At 45.4% G+C, this 15010-nt stretch overlaps 1 protein-coding gene across 2 annotated transcripts in view; it reads left to right on the top strand.

Annotated features, from left to right (window-relative positions):
• The window catches only part of SRBD1 (S1 RNA binding domain 1), a 252775-nt gene that overhangs the window by 11216 nt on the left and 226549 nt on the right, over positions 1-15010 (top strand). For both annotated transcript variants that reach the window (XM_053312100.1, XM_053312108.1), the window contains exons 3-4: positions 5780-5957; positions 10828-11184. In XM_053312100.1, coding sequence (XP_053168075.1) covers positions 5780-5957; positions 10828-11184 — 535 coding nt within the window. The remainder of the gene's footprint in view (positions 1-5779; positions 5958-10827; positions 11185-15010) is intronic.

The following is a 15010-nucleotide window of genomic DNA, read 5'->3' as shown; positions in this document are numbered from 1 at the left end:
AGTTTAAAAGGGTGAGCGGGGAGAGTGGGCTAAGCCCGCTCTCCCTGCACACGAGCAGGGAGGGAGCCCTGGGCGGCCAGATTGGCCGCCTACATGATTGACGGCTCCGTGACTGAGCCGGCAGGGGCTGGGGAGCTCGGGGGCTGCATGGCCCCCAGAAGCTCCAGTATGCCCTGCGCGAGTGCGCAGGGCATACTGGGGAGATCCCCGGAGCCGGGAGGTGGCTTTTCGCCTCCCCTCTGGGGGTCTACTTGTGAGCAACTGCAGCGCGGAGCTGCGCCACAGCTACTCACGGTCTTTAAAACCAGGTTTGCGGAGCGCTCACTCCGCAAACCTGGTTTTAGGGGAGAGGTACTTAGGCAGCCGAGCCCGGTGGTTTACACGATGGGGCGAAATCGGGTAGCCTCTGCTAGCCCGATTTCGCCCCATCATGTGAATAGCCTCAGTATCTTGTTATTTCTCTATGGTTACAGATGTTTCCATTAATTCCAGATGTTCTGGTATAAACCAAGGAAAACTTTAAAGAGGGATTTGAAATTATTCAGAATGATTTTAGAAAATATAATCGTAAATTTAGAGGTTTCTCTGAGCAAATAGAAGTTCTTAATTTGGTCAAACAATTGGGACGGAATATCATTGAAAACCTCTTTGGGCTTGGTTAGTGAAGCAGAATCAAGTCTTGAATGAGTGGTTAGAATAGGAATGAGGACTGTAAAGAGACTGAACAAACCAAGAGATATTTTGGTAACTTTCTCAAAGAAGCAATTTTGCAAAAAGTGTTGAGGGATAATAGGTTTCGGAAGTCCAAGAGATAATTATTTTGAAGGATTAGCATCCAAATACTTTGTTTAGGAGGAGAGAATTTGATTTTTTTGACCCAGGAATTAAGGACAGATAGGATAAGATAATCAGGTGGTTATTAGTGGTAGGATTAGTTGGAGGTCTCAGGCTAATAGGAGAGTTTGACTGTGGGTTGGCTTATAATTGGTGTTGGCTTAACAGAAAAGTGTTGAAGATGTTAGTCCATGGGCAACTATTAAGGTGATTGTTCTGGAGATGCTTCATGGAGTTGGAATGATTGAGGCTGAAATTACTAATCTTACTGGTGCAATGGGGAAGTAACTTACCTAGGGAGCAAGTGGTTGCTGGTTCAAATCCCCACTGGTATGTTTCCCAGAATATGGGAAAGTTTCCCATATGTTTCCCAGAATATGGGAATATTCCCCCAATATGGGAAACACCTATATTGGGCAGCAGCGATAAAGGAAGATGGCAGTGGTAAACCCCTCCTGTATTCTACCAAAGACAACCACAGGGCTCTGTGGGCGCCAGAAGTCGACACCGACTAGACAGCATACCTTTACCTTTATGTGGCCTACAGATGAATAGGCAATTAGTAGTTTTAGGTCTGTTTGGCATAGACATGTTATGCTGGTTATAATAAGTCCCAGTATGATAAGAATTATGAACAGGCAGCAAAGAGAAGAACCATAGAGTCAGCAATTAGGGCTTTCTACATGAGCCTTTGGCAATGAAAGATACAGGCCATAAAGGGGCATTTTAACTAGGAAAGCTATTTATACAAGAGAGTCAAATTATAGTGTTTGATCAGGAGGAGGATGTTTCTGGTTGTAGTAAAATTATGTTAATTGAAGTGTTAGCATTTGTAGTATATAGATATAAGATGGCAATTAGTATCAGTATCAGTATCGAACCGGCTAGAGCAGGGTTTCTTAACCTTGGGCCCCCAGATGTTTTTGGACTACAACTCCCATCATCCTCAGCTGCAAAGGCCATGTCTGAAGATGATGGGAGTTGTAATCCAACATCATCTGGAGGCCCAAGGTTAAGAAACCCTGGGCTAGAGTACAGAATAAGAGGTAAATTCTGGCGGTTAGGTGTTCTGATTGGCCCCCTCATTGGGGGGGAGGGTGATTAGGGTAGGAATTAATGTGGTTTCAAATAGAATATAAAATGATAATTCGGAGGTGGCAAATGTTAGAATGAGGGAGGCTTGTAGGAAAGTAATTGTTGTAAGGAAGGCTCGTTTACATGGGAGAGGTTCTTGAAGTAGGTGATTTTGGCTAGATGGGAAGGTTAAGATTAGAGGGCAGTTAAGCCATAATAGGCTAATTATGGCTAGTAATGTCAAGCATCTACAAATTGACTTGCCACCTCACCCGTGACAAGTGCCCCAGCCTCAGTTCTCCTCATCAGAGGTCTCATTTCTACTGCCATTTTTGAGAAGGTCAGAAAGAGCAGGAATCCTTTCTGAGCATGGGATTTAGAGAGAGAAAGAGTGAGAGAGAGAAAGATATCCTCCCTAACGTGGCAAAATAAACCAGCAACTATGTCTAAGGAGATAGGTAAATTACTGGCAGCACATTATAGGAATATTTACACTTCAAATAAGTCATCCCAAGGAACCACTGATGACAGCACTTTTCTCTCTCTCTCCTTGTTAAAAGTTTATTTCTTTTTGTTTTTAGAAGTCCTCTCTCTGTCTTTTTTTATAGCACCTCTTCCCCCTTTTTCTTTATATAGGCTGTGTCTTGTGTAACTTTTAACGACATCTGTCAATGGTTTTCCTTGTTTCCTCCTTCCCTCACCCTCTTCTCCCAATTCTTTCACCCCTGCAAACTTCCAATGTTGTTCACCATAACCTGTTGATTGACTGGAGGAGAACAACCTCCTTTTGGAACCTTCCTTCGAGTATTCCATGGCTGCAAAGTGTATGTTCTTTCTGTTTCTTTGTGGGTGATTTTTGGTTCTGGGGAGGCGGAATGGAAGATCTGGGCTCCTCTCCATCTAACTTTTTTGGGCATGCCTCGTCTCTCCTCGACCCCACTTTAATCGGCGCTTGCAGTAGCTCTGTGCCTATCAACATGCTCTGTTAAAGAACATTTTTAACTGGGTATGCCAGTTCAAGGGCTGAACCTGGAACTCTGCTTGCAAAGCATGTGCTGAATCTCTGAGCTATGGACTGTCCCCAGTGGCATCTGGGACCTTCTGCATGTGCATCTGGAAGGAACTGGATCTCTAGGGCAGGCTTAGTGACCCACCAAGACAAATGTAGCTCCCCAATCTTGTATGGCAATCCTCCTGGGACTGCAAAAAAAGCAGGAATGCAACACCGGGGAGGCTGTGATTGGGCTTAGTAGGTGACAAATTGTTTAGGCCTGCTCTTGGGGAAGGGAGTGGTAAAGATCAAAGGCAAGAATGACATCTGTATTTGCAGGAGTAACAGGGAGGAGAGCTGGCTTTGTGGCAGCAAGCATAAATTGTCCCCTTTGCTCAGTATGGCCTGCCCTGGTTTGCATTTGAATGGGTGACTACATTCATTCATTCATTCATTCATTTATTAATTATTTGATTTCTATACTGCCCTTCCAAAAATGGCTCAGGGCGGTTTACACAGAAAAATAACAAACAATTAAGACAGATCCCTGTCCCCAAAGGGCTCGCAATCTAAAAGAAACATAAGATAGACACCAGCAACAGTCACTGGAAATACAGTGCTGGGGGTGGATAGGGCCAGTTACTCTCCCTCTGCTAGATAAAGAGAATCACCACGTTAGCAGGGTGCCTCTTTGCCACGTTAGCGGGTGAGCACTGTCTGCTGTTCAATATTCCCATAGGAACCAGCATAGTGTAGTGGTTACCGGGAAGACCTGAGTTCAAATCCCCATTCAACCATGAAACTCACTGGGTGACTCTGGGCCAGTCACTTAACTCTCAGCCTAACCTACCTCACAGGGTTGTTGTGAGGATTTTTTTTTTTTTAAGCATGTACACCACTCTGAGCTCCTCGGAGGAAGAACGGGCTATAAATCGGGGGTGGGGGGTGAGAATAGGAGATGGGACTGTAGCTCAGTGGTAGGGTTTGCATGCAGAAGGTCCCAGCCTCAATTTCTGACCTCTTTAAGAAAGGCTGGGAGATACATTGGCTGAAAGTTTTAAGTCCCACTGCCAGTCAGTGTAGACAATAGGGATGTGCATGGAACCACGGAGGCGTGGTCCGGCACTGGGGGGAGTGTGTCTTTAAGGGGGGCGGTAGTACTTCCCCCCCACCCGCAGCTCTTCCCCCTCTGGCGCTGGACTTTCCAAAAACATTGCAGAGTTCCTCCCTGCCGCCCCTGCCCCCGTCGTTGTCTGCAAAGAGTTAAAGTAGAAAGAGCTGGCGGCGCGCATGCGCCTTTTGCGGCATGTGCTTGTCTTCGCTGCTGGCGCACGCGCCACATACATCACGTATGGCGCGCGTGCGCACCAGTGGCAGAGATGAGCGCACGCCGCGAAGGGCACATGCGCGCCGCCAGCTTTTTCTACTTTAACCCTTTGCAGACAACGACGGGGGCAGGGGCGGCAGGGAGGAACTCTGCCGCCCCAACAACGTTTTTGGAAAGTCCAGCGCCGGAGGGGGAAGAGCGGCGGGGGGGGGTAAGTACTACTGCCCCCTCTTAAAGACACACTCCCCGCCCCGGACCTACAGAATTCCAGACCGGTCTGGAGGCCTTTTCTATGGCCCCGGACCGGTCCGTGCACACTACTAGTAGACAATACTGAGCTCAATGGACCAATGGTCTGACACTGTATAAGGCAACTTCCTATATTCTGTTGATTTATTCATTATTTATTTATTCGATTTTTATACCGCCCTTCCCAAATGGCTCAGAGCGGTTCTAAGAGTTGCATCTTCCCTTTCTCCTGTGCCTTATACTATAAACCGCTTTTCAGAACACCTGCACAGTGTCTCCTCTCTTACTTGCTTCACATTTCTTCTTAAGATCTACCTATTCCACGCAGTCTTTGGCTCAACATCTCGGTCCCATGCCCCGCTGAAACCATTGCAAATGCTCATTAGCTGCAACAATAGCACAAAGTATTACCAATATTTATCTACTGCTTTTCAAGAAACGTGCTCAAAGTGGTTTACATAGAACAAGAAATAGGATGGTTCCCTGTCCCCAAAGGGCTTGCAATCTGAAAAGAAACACAAGACAGACACCAGCAACAGCCACTGGAAAGGTGCTGTGCTGGGGTTGGAGAGGGCCAGTTGTTCTCCCTCTGCTAAGCAGAAGAGAATTGCCGCTTTAACATGTGCCTCTTTGCTCAGTTAGCAGGGGTATACCCCTGCCTCTTCTCTTCCCCTGTTGTCCCCTTCTGTTGATATTTAGATTGTAAGCCTCCCAGGGAGTGACATGAGCTCTCATTCTTTGCAAAGCACCATTTACATGGATGATGCTATATAAATATTCACATATTATGTTCAAGACACGTACAGTTTCACATGTCCTGTCTGAACCCTGCATTTGAGGAGGACTGTATCTAGGTTCACTTTAAAAATGTATGTATTCACACAAACACATGTGCATGGAATAAAGACGTTCTGCCACTGCTTCTGAGAAGCAATTGATTGCTTTGATCTTCATCCTTGGCTGTTTTTAGACATTACACTCTGCACATTCATGTTTTCTGTGTGAATGACTGTACATGTGTTCATTTAAAAACTGAACCTGGTACAGGTCCCTGAAGTGCAGGTACAGATAGGAAGTGTGCTACTTGCATTGAGCATAATATGTAAATACCTGTACGTGCATACCGATCTGTATGTGCATACACAGTGCACAGATTGTATGTAATGTGTGAATTTGATTCTTTTACTTGGTCATAGTCCTGACATTTCCTGCATGTTGCTTGTTATGGAGGTTGGTTTTTCCTCCTTGCAAATTAACAACTGTATAACTCCCCCCCTTCTAAAGTTTATTCCCTCTTTATTCAGATCTTCAGAATCAGAGGAAGATCAGCATGAAGAGGAGTGGGAGCCCAAAAAGAAAGTTACAAAGAGAGCCCGGATGCCCAAAGCGAAAGCGACCACACCAAAAAAAGCCACCGTAACCCGGAAGAAACCAGCTGTGGCTAGTAAAAAGAATCGGAAGGCAGTAGTGAAAGAGGAGCCAGTAAGTAGGATAGTGTGGGCAGTATTTTATTTTTCAAAGCATTTGATCCATCAGTTAAAATTGTCTATTAAGGGGTTTATGCTTGGAGATCCGCCTACCTAGCTAGGTTTTTCAAAGGATCATATTGGGCATAGGGAAATTGTCTTACTTAGGAATGTGGGGTACTCAATATTTTTTGTTTGTGAAAAGAAATCTGATATAAACTATGGAAAGGACAGGGAGGGGTGAATTGGGGGTGGAGTAGCACTGTATGTTAAAAAAGGGATAGAATCTAACAAACTAGAAAACCTTGGAAGACGGGAGTCCTCCGGATAAATTCTGCAGGTGACAATACAAAGCCTGAAAAGAAATGTGCTACTAGGGATATGCTATCGCCCTTCTGATCAAAACACTGACAGTGACTGGGAGTCACAGATGGAAATCAGGGAGGCATCAAAGAGAGACAGAGTTGCATCAATGGGTGATTTCAATTACCCAGGTTAAATTTACATTCAAGTAATGGCAAAGAGGCCAATTGCACGAATACGCTGAACAACTGTGCCCTAAGATAGTTGGTCATGGAACCAACCAGAGAGAAACTGGCCTTGGACTTAATCCTGAGTTGTACACAGGACCTGGTGTGTGATGTCAGTGTTGTGGAACCTTTTGGGAACCGTGGCCATAGTGTAATCAAATTCAGCATATATGTGAGGGGAGAATCGCCAAGGAAGTCTAACATAGACACTTTGAACTTCAGCAGAGGAAACTTCTCTAAAATGAGGAGTTTGGTGAAAATAAAACAGAGGGAAAATCAAGAGAGTCACTTTGCTCCAGAATGCATGGAACTTAAAACCACAATAATAGAAGCTCAGTTAGAATGTATACCTAAAAGGAGGAAAGGTACCACCAAGTCCAGGAGGATGCCAGCATGGCTAACAAGTAAAGTCAAGGAAGTTATAAAAGGGAAGAAGACTTCCTTCAGAAATTGGAAGGCCTGCCCAAATGAAGAAAACAGAAAGGAATACAAACTCTGGCAAAAGAGATGCAAGAAGAGAGTTTGAGGAACATTTAGCTAAAAGCATCAAAGGGAATAACAAAAACTTAAAAAAACTTTTTAAAAGCAGGAAACCTGCCAAGGAGGCAATTGGTTCATTAAATGATGAGGGATTGAAAGGGCTTATTAAGGAAGCTATGCAGAGAAGATTGCAGAGAAGCTAAATGAATTCTTTGCAACATAACAGAGGACACTTGAGTGTATACCTGTACCTAACTGAGCTTCTCTAGGACAGAGGTTACTGAACTGAGTCAGATAGAGGTGAAAGAGATGATGTGCTAAACTGTCTGAAAAAATTAACAGATTTTTGGTAGCCAGGGCCAGATGGCATCCACCCGAGAGTCCTTAAAGAACTCAAATGTGAAATTGCCAACCTCCTTGCAAAAATATGTAACACATCCCTACAATCAGGCTCTGTACCAGAGGACTGGAAAGTAGCAAACGTAACACCGATTTTAAAAAAGGAATCTGCGGGGGGAGGGGGTGGTCAGAGAAATTACAGGCTGGTTAGTTTAATGCCCATGCTGAGCAAATTGATAAAAAACATTCTCAAAGATAAAATTGTTAAGCATATAGAAGAACACGTCCTGCTGAAGGAAAACCAGCATGACTTCTGCAAAGGTAAATCTTGCCTCACCATCCTTTAGGAGTTCTTTGAGAATGTCAACAGGCATGTGGATTAGGGGTGTGCATGAACCATTTGATTGCAAATCAGTTCGACACGAACTGGGCCGGTTCGATGATTCAATTGTGAACCGGACTGGTTTCCAGGAGAGGCAGTTTGGTCTGCAATTGAACCGAGCCCAGTACATGGCAGACCAGTTCGAGGAGCTATGCTTGTACGGGGTAAACCGGTAAGGATCCTCCTTTACAAGCAAAGGGGAATCTTGGCTTTAAAAGGCATCTAAAGGGTGGTTGAAGGGGGCAGGCAAGAGGGCACCTTTAAAAGTAATTTTAAGGTTGTTCCCAGTCTGGTTCTCCTCCCACCCTGCTAACCACCTGCCTGCGTGGCAGGAGTACAACTACTTCTAAAGGTGCTCTTTTGCTGCCCACCCCACCAAGCCACCATTTAGAAGCGTTTTAAAGCCAGGATTCCACTGTGCTTGTAAAGGGGAATCCTCACAGAGTTCCCCCTTACAAGCAGAGCTCCTTGAATTGCCAAACTGATTCGATCAAACGGACCGGATTGGCTCCTTCGACTTAACCGGTTCGTGGATCAGAGGTTTGGCTCGAGTTTTGTCCAAATTCAAACTGAACCTCTAGAATTGGTCCATGCACACCCCAAGTGTGGATAAAGGTGATTCAGTTGATATGTTATACTTTCAACAGAGTTCCTCATCAAAGACTCTTGAGAAAACTTAGCAGTTGTGGGATAAGGGGACAGGTTCATATGTGGATTGGTAACTGGTTGAAGGACAGGAAACAGGGTAGGTATAAATGGACATTTCTCTAAATGGAAGTAAGAAAGAAGTGGGGTTCCCCAGGGATCTGTACTGGGACCAGTGCTTTTTAATTTATTCAAAAATGATCTAGAAGTTGGAGTGAGCAGTGAGGTGGCCATACTTGCGGATGACACCAAACTCTTTCGTGTAGTGAAATCCAAAACAGATTGTGAGGAACTCCAAAAGGAACTTGGCGACCTCCAAACTGGGGGAGTGGACAACAAAATGGCCAATGAGGTTCGGTGTTAGCAAATGTAAATTGATGCATATTGGAGCAACCCCCCCCCCAGCTTCACATATACACTGATGGGGTCTGAGCTGTTGGTGGCTGACCAGGAAAGAGAAGGCTGGAGGGGTTAGTCATTGGAGGCGATTCCAGGAGGGTGCTTCCTCCTTGGACCCAGCTTCCCGGGTTAGTGAGGAAGACTGGGCCGATCAGTCTAGGCGAGGAAGACGCTCTGGAAAACAGCACGCAATACTGAACACCGCCTTGCATGGTGGCCGGTAGACAGTAAATCGCCCAAAAAACGGATGGAGTAAGCTATGGAGTCCCAAGTGAGAGGCACAAGGGAGTGCTCTCTGGTTGGAGTCCCAAGTAGAAACTCCAAAGGAGCACACTGGTTCATGGAAGTAGGGATACTTATATCCAAAAACATATCCTGGGGGCAAATTGCATTTGACTGTAGTTTTCTAACAGGTGTGTTGGGAGGGACCTGCAAGAATTGCATTGTTGCTGATCTTGCTTCCTGAGTGTAACAATGTGAGAATTGCCTAGGTATGCCAGGGCTTTTGTCATGAAAAGAGAGTGTACAGATGGGAGAAGGGGGATCTACATAAACAGAAAAGTCCAGTAATCTCATTGGTGGTTTTGATGGGTGCATCTCTTAGGTTCGTATAGCTTGCTCAACCTCCTTTGTGGAAAATTTATCTCCCCCAGTCTCATCTGTTTTTTTCTTGTTTTGCTGATGGTTATCCCTTTTGTGGAAGGAGGGAAAAGACAAAGCGGTTCACCCTGAGTGCAGAGCAGCCTTGACAGAGAATTAACCTGCTTTTAGTTAACTTCTGGGGTCGATTTAGAATTAGAGGGGCATGCCTCTGCTCCCCTTTACTATTTGCTTGTTAGGAGCCAAATCTAGGGGCGACTGGACCACTGTCACTAAGTGACCTGTCCCCATGTGCATAAACAGAGAGCTCACGATGCTGTGAGGCTCCTGAGCATATACTGAGTGAGATCTCCAAGCCTGGAGTCTGAAACATGAATGGGGCTCTTGGGAGCCAACAGAAAAGCTTTGCTGGTAACAGTGGCTACTACTCTGGTGGCTATAGGCCACCTCCAGCCTAAGAGGCAAGATGCCTCTCAATACCAGTTGCAGGGAATTAGCAGTAGGAGAGAGGGCCTGCCCTCACCTCTTGCCTATGGGCTCCCCAGAGGCATCTGGTGGGCCACTGTGTGAAACAGGATGCTGGACTAGGTGGACCTTGGGCCTGATCCAGCAGGGCTGCTGTTATGTTCTTCACTCTAGGACTTCGCCCTTTGCCCATGCATAGATCTTCATGCAAGTATGATTTCATATCCTGGATCAATCAAGAAATCAGGTTAAGCCCAACTCGGGTTCAAGTCACTGCTAAAACAATACAGTGGTCCCTCGACTTACAAACTACTCGACATAAGTATTTTTCGAGTTACAAACGGCAGTTTTAGATCCGGTTTTAGATGCGGTTTTTTCGATGTACAAATTTTTAGATGGGGTTTCCTCGACTTACAAATTTTTAGATGGGGTTTCCTCGACTTACGAATTTTACATGCGGTTTCCTTGACTTGCCTGCCTGTTTACTGCCTGTTTATTCTTGAAAAGAAATGTTCCTGTGCAGTTTGCAAGCCTTACTGGGGGTCTGGGTCTTTTTCTAGGCTCCGGAACGCATTAATCCGTTCCCAATGCATTCCTATGGGAAACCGCTTTTCAACTTACGAATTTTTCGACTTACAAATGTGCATTCGGAACGGATTAATTTCGTAAGTAGAGGGACCACTGTAGTTAGTTTCAGCTAAGCCCAGTGAAGAAAGCTGCACTTGAGAAAGAAGGGGTGGAAGGGGAGCCACATTTGAGGGACCCATATGGGGACTCAAGTTTGATAACTCTTGGGCTTTTCTTATAAGGCTAGCCCAGGAGTTCTCAAACTTGGATCCCCAGATGTTGGACTACAACTCTCATCTTCCCCAGCCACAATGGCCAAAGGCCAAAGGCCATTGTGGCTGGGGATGATGGGAGTTGTAGTCCAACAATATCTGATGACCCAAGTTTGAGAACTCCTGGGCTAGACCATTGAGTTCCAATATATATCTTTTTTTGTGCTATCAACTTCTCTTCCTAATGTGTTTTGGTGTTTTGGGCAGGATACCTCTTTCCCAGTTTCTGCTCCTGGAGGTCATGAAGGAGGGTTGCAGCCTAAAGAAGAGGAAGATGCCAAGCTGAGATCTCCTGTTAAACCCCGCACAGTTCCTCCAGTGAAAAGATCCGGTGCAGTTCAAGGGCTTCCTGCCCATGGTCTGGATAATACCGGAGTTACTTCAACAAGTACTGTGGCATCAGAAAAGAAAGTGAAGGCAGAAAAGTCTGAAGAAGACTTTACATTTGATGAGCCTCCTTTAAAAAAATTAAAATCAGCAACATGCCCTCAGGGAAATCCTGTAAAATATGCAGCGAGTGCCAAAATGGATGAAGACCATAACATGCACTGGGACATAGTGCAGGTATAAGGTCTTTTCCCTTTCATAACAAAGCTGGTATCTGCCTAGACTGCATTAAGAAATATAAATTTGCTTTCTATTGTGCTTAACAGAAGTGCTGGACGTATTCCGGAAAGTAAATTGGTCTTTATTTTTATAAAATCAATTGCATGCTTTCCTGTGCTTTAATGAGAACTTAGCTTGAATATAAGCTTATGGCCCAGGGAGGTTGCAGTTAGTATTGGGTTTCACAAGAAAATATGAAAAAGAGGTTATTCTAATGTTTGTAATGAAGCACACTATCAGATATCTTATTACTACTCGACAAGCAAACTTGGTGTTGCAGTTCCAGATCACAACATTTCACAGGTAGGAAGATTGTAAATTATTTCCTGTAAAGGCGTGTTGGTTTAATTTTGAAATGTTATTTGTGGAGTTCATTCACACAATCCTACCTTGGAAGCAAGGTAGGAGGAAAACCTAGGTAGTTTTTCCTCCTGGTTTGCCTCCACACAATCGCCGCTACCCGGGTTTTCAGTTGCATGGAAGCAAGGTAGGAGGAGAATTCGGAGCACACACAGCTCCCAAACCCAGGTGGAACATACTTTTTGATAGTGTGAATGACCTCACTGTGTTCTACTTGGGATTGGGAGCTGTGTGTGCTCCCAATTTTGAGGTGTGTGGAAGCAAGGTAGGAGGAAAATCTGGTTCGCTTTTCCTCCTACCTTCTTTCCACGCAATCACTTCTATCCAGGTTTTCCTCTTTTCATGCTTCCACACCACTGAAAACTGGGAGCACACACAGCTCCCAAAAATCGGTAGAACACAGTTTTTGATTGTGTGAATGACCTCCCAGACTAACCCCATGCTTATACAAACATGTTGCACTAGCCTGTTCTGCTAAATTGGGTGCTTGTGTTCTAGGCTACTGACGTGCTAATGGAATAGGGTTCCCATGTGCCACCTGTGACACACCACGCGCTGGGAGAGCATCCTCAAGCCATGTATTTTGCAGGGGATGATGCAAAGCTACCTGCTGTCCTTCTTGCACAAGTTCAATACTTGTGCAAGAGGACCAAGAGTGCAAGAGACTGTGCAGCTTTGAGGATTTGCTCAGCTGCTTGACTTTTTGTGTAGATGCATCTTTGTTTGTTGCTCCAGCACATTTAGAAGCCCTTCTCACAATCAAGTGAGAAGGGCTGCCCTCTTTTTGCGTGGAGGAGGCCCAAAATCGCTTACCTCCCCACAAATGATCACATCAGGGTTCTGTGCAGGCGGATCAGCAGCGCAGATGAGTGGCGGCTTTCCTGCTGTCCGCCCGCACCTCACCTGGCAGCTCTGAGGGTTGGGCAAAGGGAAGCCAGCAGCCGTAGCAGACACACGATCCTTTAACCCATTTTTTGGGCGTGCTTGCACCCCAAACCCGGGCTAAGAGGGCTAGCTACTGCACAGCCACCAGGAGCCTTGTGACTCCCAGTGGTTCTCACTAGCTGTAGAAATCGGGCTGGGCTCCCTTAGCCCGGGTTCTGCTGGTCGTGAGAATAGCTTCTGTGTCTCGATATCAGCCATTATAATTATTATTTTTTATATTTTTATACCACCCCTTCCAAAGGCTCTGGTGGTGGACAATTGTTAATACATTGTTACTTTGAGCTTTCTAAATACATTTAAAAAATGGCTCCTGCCCAACTTATCACCATAGGAAGAGCTTCCTTTTCTTCATCACATGCACAGTTCTAGATTCATTTTCCCCTCTCAGTGTGTGTTATATGCGTATTTCCATGCTCTCTATATTAAGATACATCCACACACATACTTTTGTGTAAGACATATCATGCAATTCAGGACAACCTTGTTATCCGTGGATTCGCGCATCCACAGTCAGATAAAAGACACCCGACCTCAGCATATGTGTGTGTGGGGGGGAAGAGGAAATAAACATGTTGACCTCACGTATCCGTGGGTCTGGAGTGGCCGGAAATGACCATGGAGGTTATTTCTGGGTGCCATTTTGTTTGTCGGAGCCACAAAATGGCTCTGTTTAAGTAAAAAATGGAAAAGGGAAAATTGGCAGTTTTTGGCAGATTTTCAGTCGATTTGGGGGCATTCCAGGACACAGCACAACTCAGGGGAGCAGCAAAGTAGGTTAAGGAGTCCCCCTCATATTCCCCCCCCCACCAAAATGGGCAGATTTTCGGGATCCCATAGCCCCAATGCCTCAATATTTGCAGTTTCCATATCTGCTGCTGCAGCCGGGAACGGAACCCCCTCAAATATTGAGGTCCACCTGTACCTTTAACTCATCTTAAACTGTTTCTAACAAAGCAAATGGCTGCCTATTATCTTGTACTTTATTGTTCCATTAATAGATTAAAAGGGACCAATTATGAATAAATTTTCTATTTTCTGGTTGCCTTCCTTCCCTTGTTCTGATATAATTTAGTTAATTTAAGTAGACATGATATCCTATACCTTGACTCATACCAAGTTGGTTACTGGTGAAAATGTAGCAACTGAATTGCGTTTTCATTCTATGGATGGACAGATCCTGATAACAATATTTGGTCCCTGTTGCTTCTTTGCAATGTCTTCTGCCATTTCACAATCGGCTATCGTAATCATTTTTAAAAGTTAATACTGATTTGGGTTACCTGAAATTTAAGTGGAGCTTAAACTACTACTGCTATTACAACAAATATTTATATACCTCTTTTCAACAAAAGCTCTCAAAGTGGTTTACAAAGAAAAACAATAACAACTAAAGATAGCTCCCAGGCCTCAAAGGGCTCACAATCTAAAAAGAAACATAAGGTAGACACCAGCAACAACCACTGGAGGGATGCTCTTCCTGGGGATGGATAGGGCCAGTTGCTATTCCCTTGCTCAGAAAAGAGAATCGCCACTTTAAAAGGTGCCTCTTTGCTGAGTTACTGTCATCACAAGCTGACATTCTGAGTCAGGAAGTGCTGGTGTAGGGGAGAAAGGGCCAGTGGTCCTGCTGCTGACTTTCAGACTAACATAGCACGGGCCCTTGCATGGGAGGGTGATTTTGGTAACCTCCCCTTCCCCTGGAAGTGCTCTGAGGCAGGCGCGACCTTCAGGGGAATATTTTAGCATTGCACAGAGCGCTTCCAGAGAAAGTGGAAACTGTAGAAAATTGCAGCCCTCTTCCCATGTGATCACTGGAGCTGCATTTGTAGAACACCCCAGCAGCAGCAGTGGGTGGCCCACCAGATGCAGCAGAGGCATCTGGTGGGCCACTGTGTGAAACAGGATGTTGGACTAGATAGGCCTTGAGCCTGATCCAGCAGGACTGTTCTTATGCTTCTCCCCTGGCACCAGCGTTTCCTGACTCGGGATATCGGGCACAATTATTAATGACATATTAAGAGGAGAGCTGGTCTTGTGGTAGCGAGCATGACTTGTCCCCATAGCTAAGCAGGGTCTGCCCTGGTTGCATATGAATGGGAGACTTGATGTGTGAGCACTGGAAGAGATTCCCCTCAGGGGATGGAGCTGCTCTGGGAAGAGCAGAAGGTTCCAAGTTCCCTCCCTGGCTTCTCCAAGATAGGGCTGAGAGAGATTCTTGCCTGCAACCTTGGAGAAGCCGCTGCCAGTCTGTGAAGACAATACTGAGCTAGATGGACCAATGGTCTGGCTCAGTATATGGCAGTTTCCTATGTTCCTATGTATGTAATTGTTCCTATAGTTGGTCTTGACTACATCCTGTCTTAAAACCCTCCCCCATTCGTTCTTGGAACAGGCCAGAATGCTAGGCCATTAATATTCCAATTTCCCATGAGGAGGACTGGGCACTTTGTCATTTGCCTAGTGCATTCAGAGCTGAATT

The sequence above is a fragment of the Hemicordylus capensis genome, chromosome 1, assembly GCF_027244095.1.
Source record: "Hemicordylus capensis ecotype Gifberg chromosome 1, rHemCap1.1.pri, whole genome shotgun sequence".
NCBI lineage: Eukaryota > Metazoa > Chordata > Lepidosauria > Squamata > Cordylidae > Hemicordylus > Hemicordylus capensis.
The sequence above is the reverse complement of the archived record's forward strand: the minus strand, read 5'-3'. Positions and strand labels throughout refer to the sequence as shown.